This window comes from Caretta caretta, chromosome 11 (assembly GCF_965140235.1).
Source record: "Caretta caretta isolate rCarCar2 chromosome 11, rCarCar1.hap1, whole genome shotgun sequence".
Lineage (NCBI taxonomy): Eukaryota > Metazoa > Chordata > Testudines > Cheloniidae > Caretta > Caretta caretta.
Genome location: NC_134216.1, coordinates 62,137,072 through 62,154,326, shown reverse-complemented (window position 1 = coordinate 62,154,326; position 17,255 = coordinate 62,137,072). Strand labels below are relative to the sequence as shown.

The window sequence follows — 17,255 nt, the reverse complement described above, 5'->3', positions numbered from 1 at the left end:
AAATGGGTATGAAACTTATTTCTGAAAGTCTGATTTAAATTTACTTAACTTTTGACACTACCTTTGCAATTAATATTTTCAATATGAGTTTTAAAAGGCAGGTTTTGTTTTAGGGCAACTCAGTGTAGCCAGTGATTCTCGGCAGCCCTGATATTCTTATGAAGTATATTTGAGTTATGAATTGAAGGGGCAAGCGCCCTGCAGTATACTGGAGTGCTTTCCATTTCACAAAACAAAGAGAGGCAAGGAACAGGGAGAATGAATGCAGTCCCACCACAATTTTCCTGTTACAGTCCTATCCCCGCCCAACAGAATGGAAATAACATTGCTACTCTTCTTGAAGAAACAAGGAAATTGGTCACATGAAAGTATGTCAGATCTTCATACATCTGTATATAGATATAGATACATATGTATCTGTACCTGAATGAAAGAAAAGTACAAAGTTGCCATAGCTAATTACTAGATCATTCCTCTATTGCATGGATAAGACATTAGACTAAGAAAAAGGCCTCGTCCTCAGTGTTAATTGTTTGGTAATCAGGCCTAAAAAGAAACCAATAAGATTAAAGCCCAGGACCAAATTATGACTTACGGATCTAACTGAAGCAAATGACTCCAGTTCCCTCAGTAAATTTCAGTCCTGAATTCCAAAGACTTCAGCAAAGCCCTTCTAGCAATAAGAAACCATTACAAACTTACTTGCTTTGTAGTCTGAATTCAGACACTATCAGCAGCAATACCAGATACCCTGCTTCAGTTCTGCTGTGCGTGTGGTGCAAGTATGTTTGTCTAGGATCAGATGCCAATAGTTAACCTCATATTTTGAGCATGTCAGATACTTAGACGCTGTGGCCTAATTAAAGGCATCACATTCCCCTTCATTTTCTTAAAGGCAACACCAGAAGAGAGGTTTAGCTTTTTATAACAGTGCATGCAAATACTTCCATGTGTTTCTCTATGCAATAATTTTGATTTAACAGAAAAAGTTATTAAATTTGACAATAATCAAGTTATATAATTATCTGTAAACTGCTGAAAAGAGATAAGTGCTTAAATATTATGAAAACAATTAGATAAAAACCAAGGTCCAAATACTACTTTAAATTTTTTTGTTAACGCACATATGGAAAGAATATAGGGGTTGAGGTACTTTTAGCTTTAAAGTTAAATATAGGGTTGTTTTTGAAATAAGTATTGGATCATTTTCAAAAGTTCAAGTGACTTGCTAACAGAAAACCAAGAATAACTAACTTGGTAACGGGAAAACTAAAATCGTAGTATTAGTAGGACTGGTTAATATCTGGAATGCATCAACCACAAAGGATATGAAATAAATAATTCTAAGATAAAGAGGAAAAATAACAAAAGAGATATATCTTGTAACATATCTAGTATAAATAAAGACTGATCAGCCAACACTTACGATATAGTTTCTTAAATTTTATATGGATTCCCTTATGTTTGTAAAAGAAATAATTTAGTATCTTCTGTTTATTCAGCCCCATATGCTAGGTATTCTTCTGGGGACATCCATAAAAACACATCCATCATATGGACAATATGGTGGACCCAGACTTCTAAAGTATAGATTCTTCAATGAATTTTTAAAGCACACAATAACTATATATTTTGTCCATTTGAACCACATAGATATAACCCCTATTTAAGTAAATTCAGAGATCTTTTGTACATTCAGAGACTCTTTCAAAGTCTGAGAACTCTGGCACATGCTTAAAGTACACTCCTACCCTGAAAAGTGACTTACTCCAGGAATTTGCTCACTATGTATATTCAGAGTCATACCTTTCTTCAGTGAAAACACTTTACTACTTTTTGCTGCTGGTAGCCAATGCAGAATCAAGAGGATGCACCATATTCTAACCTGGCTCATACATCAATAGTATCGATAACTATGTTTTGTTTGCATTTTTAATTCAATTTGTCTTTGGATTTGGATCTAGTGTAACGGAGGACAGAAAACAATAGACTAGCAGAGATGATAATAAGGGCAAAATTAGCTTTGCAGAATTTTTGTCATTAATGAGATACAATAGCCAGAAAGAAAACAGGTGGACTTTCAGAACTCATATTGAGTTTTTAGAGCAGACAGTTAGAAAACCCTTCATTTAAATGAAACCAATTTGAAATGCAATCATTGAGACAAACATGGAATCCCAACATCCTCATTTTTACATATTCCATTTTTAGAGGAGATATTCACTTTTATTTCCAGAGAAACATGTGTATAGATTGGAAATAAACTGGGACCATAATTGGACGATCTTTTTACACTATCTTCATTCTCCTTAATACTCCAGAACATCCTAGCATCATTTCCGTTATGAAAATGAAACTGTCTGGTAAATGACATAGTGGTGACCTCCAGCACTGCTAAAATTAAAGGTCTACTGGCATTGCCATTATGAACAAAAATTCAATTTAGTTGTTTTACATAAGTTTGCATAAGGCTAAAATATGAAATATAATTCCGTCCTTCTCCCAAGATGTGAATACAATATTGAGCTAAGACGAGGCATGTTTACTAATCCATTAAAATATGCATCAGGGTGATTATCTAAATCGCATTTATTTTTCAAAACATGTTAAGATATCTTTTACATTTCATGCTAGATCTTGTGTGTGTAACATAGAATATTAACTCATTCAATTAGAGGTCCTTCAGACAGATGAATCCTTTCCATACGTATCAAGAATACAGTTCATAACATTCTTGAATATATGGAAGTTATAGCAAGAACACATCATTTCCCAAGACTACAGGCCGGAAGAAATCCTGCAGAAGGTTGAAATTACAAACACTCTAAATGACCTATTATAACGTAAACCTTAGTCTGGAAGGTTTCATTGACTTCAGTAAAATTGAATGCTTTCCCTGACAGGCACAAACTAGAACACTAAGAGTTCTGTTCACAGCATTAACTTTCTTTTCACTAAAATGTTGGTGGAATGTTTATTTATCAGTCTTTTCCTTTTTTAAAAGCGAAATTAAAGCAAAGCAAACAGAATGCAAAACATCCAATTTCAAAAGTCATAAGTGGTCTAACTTTAAACCAACAAAGGCACAAACATTTCAGATCCAAGACTTAAATTCCATCCTTAACCCACCCACTTGTGCTCAGGAATTTTAATCACACACTGTTCTGAGACCCCTACAATACATAGTCACATTAGGGTAAAGTAAGGCAGGGTAGTAGCCTTACTTCTTACGTTTTGTGTTCTAAGCTTCATACTTGGTTTATTAAGGAAACCTCTCTATTCAGAATGTTACTAGTGATCTCTAGTAGAAAACAGGAAAACATCCCTTACTGTCATTAATTTTCTGGATACCTGTCAGGCAGTGCTGCTGCTTTGAGGGCTCACCGAAATGGGAGTCACCTGTTTCTGAAAGATTCTGTGTGGCCTCACCACAGCATTATCACCAGTGAAGACATGCAACACACACACACCAACAGGAAGGATGAAAATAAAGAGGCAAGACACCAGCAATGTAGAGAGGCTATGGCACATATCCCCTCCTAGATGATGATCAGTAATCATTTAAAAAATTGGAAGATAATGCGCACATACCCAATTTCAGTGCAGTAGGAGTCACCTCAATCTCACCACCAATTGGCTGAAAGGCAGCCAGCTGGGCAGCCACCTCCATCTCAAAAGGGTCTGGGCTGTGTGTGTCTGTCAAACTGCCACTGGTGCTGTCAATCTTATTGTGCAATTCTTGTTCATCGTACACAGCAATCAGCTGTAAAACAAAAGATATTACAGTTTATACTTAAAATATGGCTGACACTGATTTCCAGTACAAATATTACCTTGACGGTAGGATAAAAGTATCGAACAGATTTGAAAATGACAGATGATAGAGGCACAGATTCAGGAAACTACTTAAACATGTGCTTAAATAAACTGACTTCAATGGGACTTAAGCGGCGACCTGAAAAGAGATGCTTTTCTGAATCAGGACCACAATGTGGTGTCATCATTAGCTAGCACCTTAGTGTAGCGGAAAATTTCTCTTAGGATTTTCATTACAAACCTCCACTTAGAGAAATCCCTATTTCAGCCATAAAAAATAACTCTTAACTGAAGCACTGCTTCCATGCTCTTCTAGGCTAACTTTCAGAGACTAAAATTAGGGGAAAAAATCCAGTTGGCCAAAATTAAACACTGAAGAAAAAAAAAAAAAAAAGGATCCCAGAGTACAACACAAGTACATATAAATGAGGTATACATGACTTTTTATTGTTTTCGGTTTATCTTCTGGTAAATAAAAAAGGACAATAGATGAATATTGTGTTCTTACAATAACATAAGGTATTTATAAGACAGCATGTTCAAGAATACAAAATATCATTGAATAACCTCTTTTGTTTTTCCAGTTTTAAAATCCCAGTGTCATTTACATCAGAGAACTTTTGGGGATTAAATTTAAGGCACATGTGTCTTTTGATCCATTCTCAGAGTATCCACTGGCATCAAGGGTAGAGGATGAGACTGCAACAGTATTAACAACTTCATAATCAGTGTATTTCATTGAGGCAATTATTTCATCCTATGCTTTAAACTGACATGTTATCCACTGAATATCATCTGAAATGGTTTCTGCAGTTTAGGGTATACGAATTTTTCCATTAATACTTAGGATTTATTAAGAGATTCATTTAGTCTATGAATAAATTTGAAAAGGGCACAAACCACTTTCTAGATCATTCCAAAAACCAAGCATTAAGGTTGGGGTTATTTTTTAATTTTTATAATTATTACATATATAGTGCGTGTGTGTGCACGTGTACATAGATATACCTTGAAGATTTGTGTCAAAAAGATACACAGAGATAAGTAAAATATTGAAGCAAAGAGACAAACATTTAAAGACACTCATTTGCCTAAGGGAATAAAGAAGTATACAAGATAAAGGAATGAGACACAAAATAAAGGAGGGAATAAGAGGAGAAAAAGCTGAAGTGCTTCTAAGGAAGAAACTGACATTTTTAGGTCTCCCACTCATTTATAATTTGGTTGCTAGAAATGTGTCAGTTCATGTTTACCAATACGTATTCCAGCAACACACAAAAAACCCTGAATAATTAGGAAGAAAACTTGCTTTCTTTTTTACACAAAGACTGTTTTCTTTCCATAACTACGCATATATTCTTACTACACAATTTGTTTTGTATTTAACCTAAACTTATTAGAAAATATTATTCTAGTAACAGATGACTTTTTTTGCAATGTAAATCATAGTAAAGTACAAGGAAACTCACCATCATAGTATCTGTGCACCTTACCAAATAGATAAATCCAAATGGGGGAACTAAAGCGAAACATGCACATCGAGACCAAGAGTATGATTGCTTTTCTTGTTTGTTAAATAACTATTAACATTAATGTCATGGGAAAGCTCTGACAAAAATGTGTCATGAATGTTGTAAAGACTGTATCATCCAAGTTCAAGAAAATTCACGGTTGTGAATTAGCTTCCCAGAAGGAAAAGGAGTACTTGTGGCACCTTAGAGACTAACCAATTTGAAGTGAGCTGTAGCTCACGAAAGCTCATACTCAAATAAATTGGTTAGTCTCTAAGGTGCCACAAATACTCCTTTTCTTTTTGCGAATACAGACTAACACGGCTGTTACTCTGAAACTTCCCAGAAGGCTTAGTCTTCAGCTCTTACAAGTCTCACCTTTCCCATGATAACTTTCCTTCATTCCTGAGGATTGCAGCTGTTACTGAGGGAGAAGGAGAGCAAGACAGCACAGGTCCAACTCACTGAAAGCTTTGAAGATCAACACCAGGATTTGAAACTCATTTTGGTATTTGATAGGTAAATAGTGAAGTGAATGGAGCATGAGTGTGATGTGATGATCAACAGGCACACTGTTCTGTGTTGCATCAGGTGGAGTTTCTCTGTGGTTTCATTCCCTGGTGCATGACAATAGTATAATATATTTCAATACAACAGCACACATATTACCATAGATTTTTATAATACTACTACTATGTAATGGTATAGCACTTTTCATCTGTAGATTTTGAAGCATTTTACAGGAGGTGAGTAAAGCATTATCATCCCCAGTTTACACATCCGTAAAGTGAGAGACAAATTAAATGAAACATTAGCTGTAATCATAATAGTATATTATTGCAATGTACTGAGAAATAAAACCACAGATAGTGAAGAAATTCCACATGTATAACATGCAATACGTCACCCGCTGACCAACACAGGGTGACAAAACACATCACTCCCATGCTCCATTCACCTCACTGGCTACCCAACAATTATCAAATCATTTAAAGATACTAATCTTGATTGTTGAAGTTATCTACAAGCCAGGCCCTGGATGTCTTTAAAATGGCCTCTTCCCAGATACAGTCACACAGTTAGGCCTGGTCTACACTACGAGTTTGTGTCGGATTTAGCAGCGTTAAATCAAATTAACCCTGCACCCGTCCACACAACGAAGCCATTTTTTCGACATAAAGGGCTCTTAAAACCAATTTCTGTACTCCTCCCCAACGAGGGGATTAGTGCTGAAATCGACATAGCTGTTTCGAATTAGGGTTACTGTGGTTGCAGAAGCTGAAAGACTATGGCTTACCATGGCCGCCTGCAAGCTGAATTCTGTTGCCCGGCACTGCATGTGTGATCTCTCACACCAAAGCCGCAGGCACTCAATATAAGATTCAAAATGTGACCTTGTACCAAAAATCACATGTGCTATGTAAGGTGAATAGTGTTGTTCACCGTGAAAGAGTATAGCCATTGTTCTGTAAAATGTATCTCTTAAAATACTTCACTCCCTTTTATTTCCTCCAGCAGCTGCAAACATTTCAAGCCTCCCTCCTCCGTCCCAAAGGCTATCTCAGATAAGGCGGCGAAAAAAAATGCACGAGCAATGAAATGTTCTCTGAGCTCATGCAGTCGTCCGGCACTGACAGAGCTCAGCAGAATGTGTGGAGGGACACAACAGCAGAGTACAGGACAGTGGCCAATGAACGTGAGGAGAGGTGGCGGCAGGAAGATCAGAGGCGGCATGAGGCAACACTGGGGCTACTGCGGGATCAAACGGACATGCTCCGGCGTCTGGTGGAGGTTCACGAACGGCAGAGGATCACAGACTGCCACGGCAGCCCCTGTTTAACTGTCCTCCCTCCTCCCCAAGTTCCACAGCCTCCTCACCCAGATGCCCAAGAACGCCGGGGGGCTCCAGGCACCCAACCACTCCACCCCAGTGGACAGCCCAAGCAACAGAAGGCTGTCATTCAACAAGTTTTGAAGTGGCCTTTTCCTTCCCTCCTACCCTCCTCCCACCCGTCATCAGGGCTACCTTGTGAGTTATCTCCCTATTTTTATAATCAACTAATAAAGAATACATGTTTTTTAAACGATAGTGACTATTTCCTTTGCAAGCAAGCTGTGATCAAAGGAGGGAGGGCTTACAGGGAATTTAGAGGTTACCGAGGGGGCAGGTTTTCATCAAGGAGAAACAAACAGAAGTGTCACACAGTACCCTGGCCAGTCATGACACTGGTTTTCAAAGCTTCTCTGATGCGCAGCGCTTCCTGCTGTGCTCTAACAGCCCTGGTGTCTGGCTACGCGTATCCAGCGGCCAGGCCATTTGCCTCAACCTCCCACCCCGCCATAAACGTCTCCCCCTTACTCTCACAGAGATTGTGGAGCACACAGCAAGCAGCAATAACAATGGCAATATTGGTTTCGCTGAGGTCTGAGCGAGTCAGTAAACTTCGCCAGCAACCCTTTGAACATCCAAATGCACACTCTACAACCATTCTGCACTTGCTCAGCCTATAGTTGAACAGCTCCTTACTACTGTCCAGGGTGCCTGTGTACGGCTTCATGAGCCAGGGCATTAAGGGGTAGGCTGGGTCCCCAAGGATAACTATAGGCATTTCAACATACGCAACAGTTATTTTCTGGTCTGGGAAGTAAATCCCTTCCTGCAGCTGCTCAAACAGACCAGAGTTCCTGAAGATGCAAGCGTCATGAACCTTTCCCGGCCATCCCACGTTGATGTTGGTGAAACATCCCTTGTGATCCACCAGTGCTTGTAGCACCATTGAAAAGTACCCCTTGCAGTTTATGTACTGGCTGCCCTGGTGGTCCGGTCCCAAGATAGGGATATGCATTCCATCTATAGCCCCACCGCAGTTAGGGAATCCCATTGCAGCAAAGCCATCTAGTATGACGTTTCCCAGAGTCACTACCTTTGATAGCAGCAGCTCAACGATTGCGCTGGCTACTTGCATCACAGTAACCCCCACAGTAGATTTGCCCACTCCAAATTGATCACCGACTGACTGGTAGCTGTCTGGCGTTGCAGACTTCCACAGGGCTATTGCCACTTGCTTGTGAACTGTGAGGGCTGCTCTCATCTTGGTATTCTTGCACTTCAGGGCAGGGGAAAGCAAGTCACGAAGTTCCATGGAAGTAACCTTACGCATGCGAAAGTTTCGGAGCCACTGGGAATCATCCCAAACCTGCAACACTATGCGGTCCCACCACTCTGTGCTTGTTTCCCGGGCCCAGAATCAGCGTTCCACAGCAGGAGCCTGCCCCAATAACACCATGATCTCCAAATTGCCGGGGATCGCGGTTTTAGAAGAATCTGTGTTCATGACCTCATCACCGCGCTGCCGTCGCCTCCTCGCCTGGTTTTTCAGGTGCTGGTTCTGCATAAACTGCACGATAACGCGCGAGGTGTTTACAATGGTCATAACTGCTGCGGTGAGCTGAACGGGCTCCGTGCTTGCCGTGCTATGGCATCTGCTCGGGCAATCCAAAGAAAAGGGCATGAAATGATTTTCTGCTGTTGCTTTCATGGAGGGAGGGAGGGTTGACTGACAATATTTACCCATAACCACCCGTGACAAATTTTTGGCCCCAACAGGCATTGGGAGCTAAGCCCAGAAATCCAATGGGCAGCAGGGACTGCGGGAACTGTGGGATAGCTACCCACACTGCACCACTCGGAACGTCGACGCTTGCCACGATACCGTGGACGCACACCGCCGCCGAATTAATGTGCTTCGTATGGACGCATGCACTCGACTTTATACAATCTGTTCCCAAAAATTGACTTCTGTAAAATCGGAGTACTTTCCTAGTATAGACATGGCCTTAGTCAATGGAAAAGCTGTAAGGGGGAGCCAGGTTTTAAACTCACTAATCAGATGTGGAGATTACAGATGAGCGGATAATTTTGACCAAATCTATATGCAAAAGTGGACTGTAGTCCCCTACCCAGCCCAAATTAGTAAAAGTATTTTCTACTGCTGTCATTATTTGAGAAACCAGTAACATGAAGAGTCTAGAAGTCCTCTTAGCTGCGCATCTTTTTGTCAGATTCTTGTTATATTACAGTAATTATTTATAGGCATTTGTATAACAGTCACCACCAATTAAGTTATTTGATCTAGACTTAAACTCCCACCTTTTACACCATGTAAAAGAGGTGATATTTCATGTACTGAGGATACTAATAGGTAAAAAATTTAAGATCTTCCTTCACCAATGAAATAAAAACTGATTTATTTATTAAAAACATTTATTCAGAAGAGCTACTCAGGACTCCATTTACAACAGCACCTAGCTCGTAATCATATTAACATTACAAATGCATTACTAATCAATCAAAACATTATAAATATCAACTTCAGCCTTTCAAAAAGGAATGAATACAATTAAGGATATGCAAATTAGCTATTCAAAAATAATTTTAGTAATTGACTGCTCATTTCCAGTATGGAAAATTCTTTAATTGGAGAAGACTACTATCCTCTCACATCAGGAAAGAAATGATGGTCTCCAAGCAAGATTAAAAAAAAAAATCCTACATTAACATATATTACCAAATATCCTCTTGTTTTCAATTGGTCACTCTGTGTCAAGTTGCTCTTTAAATAGTTCAGTATATTAAAAAAATAAGCCATTATGTGGATCAACATACTAATTCTTTTAAATACATCAGTGTATCAAAAGATTATTCCATCAATATGTACAAATAATCTGCGAAATGTGATCCCATTATTCTATTGATAAAAATTGTCCAGTTGGTATATTCGTTAAAAATATTCCATTTTTAAAAAGTGACTTGAGGAAAAAATATAAAAGTATTTGTCATCACTGAGTAGCTTTAAAAGGCATTTTTGTATAATTAGGACTTCAACTCCACACATCATTGTAATCTGTTTAAATCTAGCACCTTTTAATAATCTATCAGTCACCAAGACAAATAATAAATTTTCGAACCTGTGGCACTTACTTGTTATTTTATACATAAAGGATTTTAAGTAGGCAAAAACCCTCCATAAGGTAGCAACACTGAACAGTGATACTTTATTACCACTACAGTTGCCAGGAAGTGTGGCAAGCTTACTGTAAAGCAAATTAGTAAACTCAAATTTTGAATTTGTAAGGGTGTCCTATGATAAAGGCGTAAAATAGAGGTACTAAAACTATCAACATTTTATAATTATTCCAATTACATGATTTACAGAAAAATACAAAATTTGTGTACAAGTTTAGAGAATATATACCAAAACACAGAGCTACAAACATGCAGTCAACAAATACAGATATAATCTCATATACAAGAAGAAGGGTAAACAACAATAGAAGGAAAATAATGCTATTGAATGAGGAGGACTGAATACAAAGCCGCAAAGTGTTGCACCTAAGGGAATCAGTGGCCCACTAGGATGCAGAAAATTGATGGACTGTTTCATTTAAGAGTCATCCAAAGATAAAATGTTCCCTCATCCCTGCTCCCCATAAGAAATGGCATGTTTCCCAAGGGCTATCAGTCTTTCCAAAACTGGTTACGTTCTACCCTAATAACCTTCAGCAACTGCATATTCCCCCCACTTCCAGAGTGTGCTTGCGTATATAAACATATACATACATATACTGCTACACCTACAGTATGCAAATTCTTTAATCATATACACTGTATTTATTAGCATGCAACAATATAAAAAGTAGTAAACTACATAATATGTTCCAAAGAAAAATCTGATTAGTTACAAGTTTTAACCAAGCACAATTAAATCTAAATAATGCTGTGAAGTTTCACAATTTCACAAGGAGAGAAAAACAAATTATCACCTTTGAATGAATGATGGAACATTGCAGACTTATTTGAAAACATTTGTCTATCTGTACCTCAACAGCAACTGGCTTTTTTGTATACTCTTTTAAACAAAGACTTCATCATGATTTCTCTTTTTAAAAAAATGCTTTTGACAACTTGATTAGTGTTGTTAATCTTTTTTTTTTTTTTAAATAAGAGTCTTCATGGTACAAGAACAGGCATAAACATATGACTTCACTAATTTCAACCAACATAAGTGGAACTAAAGAGATACTTCTATTTCCTCTCCAACCCAAAACATTCTTCATATACATAGTGCCACTTTGGTGTAAACCTCAAAGGAAAATAACAAAACTTGCATGCAATTAAATTCATCAGCTTTCAAGTACTGACAGGTTAAAAATCATTTAAAAAGTAAATGTTTTTATCTATGTTAATAGCACATTAGAAGATTAAAAAGGAAGGATTTTTTAAGAAGCAGGGGAATACTTTTCAAAGACACGAATAGGAGTTAGGTGCCCAACTTCCACTAACTTTCAGTTGGAGATCGGTGACTAACTGTCCTTTGTGCCTTTGATGATAACCTGATCTCCCCCCATTTAGTTTTCACCAGTCATAGTTTGGTTGGGGTTTTTTAAATGCCCTTCACTCAGTCTGGACTATGAATGCATACTAGAGAGGGTCCTGCTTTGTTTACGATCAGTTTTGTTTCGGTTCTGATGATACATGCTTGTGACTGCAAACACTGCAGGGAAAAAAGTTTTTAAAAAACCTTCATTTTTAAACAAACTATAAACGTTCAAGTCCTGAAGGAGCACTGTCAAGCAGGAACACTATTTCTCAACATCTTAAGCCTGATAATAAACACATTTCCTAATTCACCAAAGAATTTTCAATCAAGAATCACTCATGTTTCAACAAAAAATTGTGGGTACATAGTAAATGAATGGTTCAATGGGCTTGCCATGGAACTCTGTGACCTACTCAGAAATGATGGAAGTAAAAGCTGAGGTTCAGTACAGTCTCATACAACTTTGTCACTTTCCTACTTCACAAAAATAAATGAAGGTTACTTAACTGTAACCAGACTTCAAGATGATGCTCTGCATATTACTACTTCTGAGATCAGGGCGCCTGCACTGTGAGCTTCCGAACATTCTGAAAAGCAGTGTCCATTGGAGCCACTTGCCCCTCCCTCCCACTTACATCCCGAAGTATTCCAAGGATATAATGGGCGGGGGGGGGAATGGGGGAAAGGGTCTGAAGCCCAAGCCCTGCAGCGGGAGGGTGGGCATCCAGTGGCTCAGTGGCTGACTGCTCTGTGGCCCTCACTGCCCATGGTGCCTCGGAGCTCCAGGACCCACCACTGCCCGCAGCAGCTGAGAGCTCCAGACCTCCCCCACCACCCTTGGCAGCTGACGGCTGTGGGGTCCCCCCGCCGCGGCTCAGAGCTCCTGGTTCCCCCTGCCGCCCACAGCAGCTTGGAGCTCTGGGGCCCTCCACCGACTGATAGTTTTTTCCCTGTGCTGAAGCAGAAAATGTCATGGAGGTCTCTGAAAGTCACAGATTCTGTGATCTCAGTGACACAACCTTATCCTTAGACATCATTAAAGATTGGTGATTCTGTCATTCAATATCCTGGGTAAGAGATTAACTTCTATAAATTTTTGCTTTCCAAACTGCTGGGTCTCCTGCCTTTGAAATGATCACGGAGGCCTATTTCAGGGGCAGGAGACCCAACAGACTACATTTGGCATCTCAATTCCAGATTTCTGGGATTCTTGATTCTGAGTGTTATTCTGAGGTCTAAAAGAGCTTATTAAAAAGGAGGTATCTTTGATCAGTCAAACTTATTCTGTGAATTGAAACAGATTTTTCATCTATGCAGCATCTGCGTGAGTGGATCTGATAAGGTCCTCCTTGACTGTTCTAGATTATTATACTTCGGATAGTTTAAAAACAAACAAACAAACCAACCCACCCAAAAGAGACCAAAAAACCTACTTTTTTGGATTTCTGCCAAGAGACATTTAGTTATTTTTCTGTTACAACCACTGGTGCAGATAGACAATCTTTCCTCATTTTGAAATAACCTTATCTATGACAGAGTTTCTCAGTATATACCTAAAGCTGCTTGGGGTAGTACTTCGCTGTGAGAACTGCAGAAATGTGGACTAAACTTGGCATTGTTATTCTTGGGATGTATTGCAAATATTGAAGAATAGGTTCATTTGTCTCATCCTCAGGGTGTCGTCCCCTTCTAGCATAAACTCTGGTATTGTAATTTTATTGCTTATACAACTAATAGTCTTCCATTTAAACAGTGGTCAGATTGTTCTCTGTACTATATTTCTATAAAGCCACTCTTGACTTTTTAGAGCGAAATTGCAATACAAGTTGCATTCTTACTAAACAGGTGATCCTGCCTGCATCTCCTTCCTAACATGTAAGATACCTGGTATCTCCATCTCTTTCAGACCACTACAACGTCTGTTTGTCCCTTAGCCTCATTTACATTTAAGAAGGCAGGTGTCATATTTTTCATAGTCAGAGAACTTTGTTATAATTAAGGATACGATTATGTCATTGAGGTCATGGAAGTCATGGATTCTGTGACATGTGTGATATTTTCTGCTTCAGCCCTGGTGCAGCAGGGGGACCTGGAGCTGTCAGCCACCACAGATAGTAGTAGGCCTCAGAGCTCCAAGGCAGCGCAGGTGGCAGAGGCCATGGAGCCGTCAGCCACTGCGGTCGGCAGGGATGCTGGAGGTCTGAGGCACCGCAAGGACCCTGGAGCAGTCAGCCCCTGCAGATCGTGGAGGCCTGACTTCTGAGACCCTGGAGCTGTGGCAGGGGTGCCAGAGCTCTGAGCTGCTGGGGCTGCAACGGGTGCTAGATGCCTCCCTCCCCCACAACAAGGCTCGGGCTCTTTCTCCTCACCACTCCACCCTCCCCCCATCCCCGGCAGGCCTCCGGCTTCATCAGCCCCCCCCCGTCAAACCCGTCCCCCCATTATTTTTAGTAAAATTTACAGACAGATCACGGGCTTCCATGAATTTTTGTTTATTGTCCGTGACCTGTCCACGACTTTTACTGAAAATAACGATGGCAAAATCTTAACTTGATCAGTGAGGATACTGAATTTATTAATAAGAAATTTCTCGACTCAGCTGGCTAGAATGAACCCCTTTGGTGGTCTGTGTAGTGCATTCCTTCACAATTTACACAGATTTGGATTTTATGAAGAGGAGAAAGCCTTGCTGGTTAGATAAATAGCTCTTAGCTCCAGTACTTTTACAGGGCAGCCACATCTCCTACCAAGATCACAAAACTGGGAATGGATGGAGAAGAACCCTTTCTACCTTCTAGAACTACTAGTGCAGATGGCAGGAAGATGAAAAGGAAACTCCCTAGAGGACATGCTCTTCCCCATCTTATGAAATAATGCATCTGGGAAGTACTGAGACATTGTGGCTCAGGTGTGCCTAATGTCAAGAAAAGGTGATAGAGTCATAAATGGCTCTGCTGAGACCTTAGACACAGCCTGAAAGTCAAGCTAACATGTAACTGCACCAGTAAGAAATCTGTCCACTGCAAGAAAGTTTGCAGATCTAGAATATATCATGGCTTCAGTGACCACACATCATTTTTATTTAATTTTAAAGTTTCCTGGATTTTTAATGTCTTTCTTCAGAGTGAAGGTATTTTTCCCTAAGTTATTGACATATATTTGAATGTTAAATCTTATTTAATGATGTTTTGTTTTGGAATTTCTTTAGCTTTTTGTGAAAGCCGCCTAGGAAAAATACAAAAATGCATGCCATATGGAAGCACTCAGTCACATCCAAATATGTAAGCAGATTTACACCCTCCTTTAGGTGAAAGCCATGTTAATCATCATAATTTCTTTGCCTTCTTGTTACAGCTGCACCAAAGTATTTTCCAAGGGGCACCTCAAAATTTCTTAAATTCTGAATTCCATGCAGAACGTCTGTATCAGACTCTAAAGGCCTCAAGAGTTCTGTAGCGATTAGGATGCTCCATGTAGTGAATTTATGGTTTCCAATGCCTGCTATACCTTTGTGAGGTATAGCAGTTCTGCTGAAGTCTGATATGCATTTGTTTGGCCAAGTTGCCAATCCATCAGATCCTTTGCAAGTTTGAACATAACGTAAGAATGGCCACACAGGGTCAGACAAATGGTCTATCTAATACAGCATCCTGTCTTTCAACAGTGGCCAATACCAGATACTTCAGAGGAAGTGAAGAGAACAGGGAGATTTATTGAGTGATCCATCACCTGTCATCCAGTTCCAGCTTCTGGCACTCAGAAGTTCAGGAACACAGGACTGCATCCCTGACCATTTTGACAAATAGATAAGTTAATGGAGGACAGCTCCATCAATGGCTAATTCTATTTTTAACCCAGTTATACTTTTGGCCTTCATTACATCCTCTGGCAACAAGTTCCGCAGGTTGACTGTGCATTGTGTGAAGGACTTTATGTTTATTTTAAACCTATTAATTTCATTTAGCGAGTCCTGATTCAGGTGTTATTGAAAGGGGTAAATAATATTTCCTTATTCATTTTTTCCATACCATTCATGATGTTCAAGATTTCTCCCATATCCTTCTTTTGTCGTCTCTTGTCCAAGCTGGACAGTCCCAGTTTTTTTAATCTCTCCTCACGTGGAAGCTGTTCCATACCTCTAATTATTTTTGTTCGCCTTCTCTGTACTTTTTCCAGTTCTAATATATCTTTTTTGAGATGGGGCAACCAGAACTGCAACGCGGTATTCAAGATTTAAACTCAGTACCAATGTGGACACAAGAACAAATGGATATAAACTGGCCATCAGGAAGTTTAGACTTGAAATTAGATGAAGGTTTCTAACCATCAGAGGAGTGAAGGTTCAGCTGATCGCCATATTTGGGGTCAGGAAGAAATTTTCCTCCAGGGTAGATTGGCAGAGACCCTGGGGGTTTTTCCGCCTTCCTCTGCAGCGTGGGGCACGGGTCACTTGCCGGAGGATTCTCTGCACCTTGAAGTCTTTAAAACATGATTTGAGGACTTCAATAGCTCAGACATAGGTGAGAGGTTTATTACAGGAGTGGGTGGGTGAGATTCTGTGGCCTGCTTTGTGCAGGAGGTCAGACTAGATGATCATAATGGTCCCTTCTGACCTTAAAGTCTATGAGGGCGTACCATGGATGTATACAGTGGCATTATGATATTTTCTGTCTTATCACTTTCCTAATGGTTCCCAACATTCTACTAGCTTTTTTGACTGTCGCTACACATTGAGCAGATGTTTTCAGAGAACTATCCACAATGACTTAAAGATCCCTTTCTCGAATAGTAACAGCTAATTTAGACCCCATCATTTTGTATATATAGTGTGGATTATTTTTTCCCACTTTGCATTCACCAAAACTGAATTTCATCTGTCATTTTGTTGCCCAGTCACCCAGTTTTGTGAAATTCCTTTACGACTCTTTGCTGTCTGCTTTGGATTTAAATATCTTGACTAATTTTGTATCATCAGCAAACGTTGCCACCTCACTGTTTACCCCTCTTTCCAGATCATTTATGAATATGTTGAACAGCACCGGTCCTAGTACAAATCCTTGGGAGGACACCCCCCCCCCCCCCCCACACACACACAATTTACCTCTACACTGTGAAAACCGATCTTTTATGGCTACACTTTGTTTCCTATATTTCAGTCAGTCACTGATCCATGAGAGGACCTTTTCTCTTATCCCACAACTGCCTACTTTGCTTAAGAGCCTTTGGTGAGGAATCTTGTCAATGGCTTTCTGAAAGTCAAATTACAGTATATCCACTGGGTCACCATTGTCCTCATGTTTGTTGACATTCTGGTTACATACAGATCTGTGAATCTTTGGTGGGCTTCATGTATTGACAGTGAACTCGGACATTTATAATTCACCCCATTAACTTCCTAAATACATTCCACCATTTTTTTGAAAATGGCAAAGACAGTGTGTTGCAGAATCTTCAAATCTTCTCAACAAACCAAATTAAAAAATGTGTCACAATGTGATAAAGTGTTAATTTGCAAAACAGACAAAATACTCAATGTTTCTAATTCTCA

General features: G+C 39.5%; 1 protein-coding gene across 3 annotated transcripts in view; it reads right to left on the bottom strand.

Moving 5' to 3' along the window:
* PARD3B (par-3 family cell polarity regulator beta) overlaps positions 1-17,255 on the bottom strand; it is a 608,177-nt gene that overhangs the window by 393,291 nt on the left and 197,631 nt on the right. For all 3 annotated transcript variants that reach the window (XM_048869082.2, XM_048869081.2, XM_048869083.2), the window contains one exon: positions 3,592-3,763. In XM_048869082.2, coding sequence (XP_048725039.1) covers positions 3,592-3,763 — 172 coding nt within the window. The remainder of the gene's footprint in view (positions 1-3,591; positions 3,764-17,255) is intronic.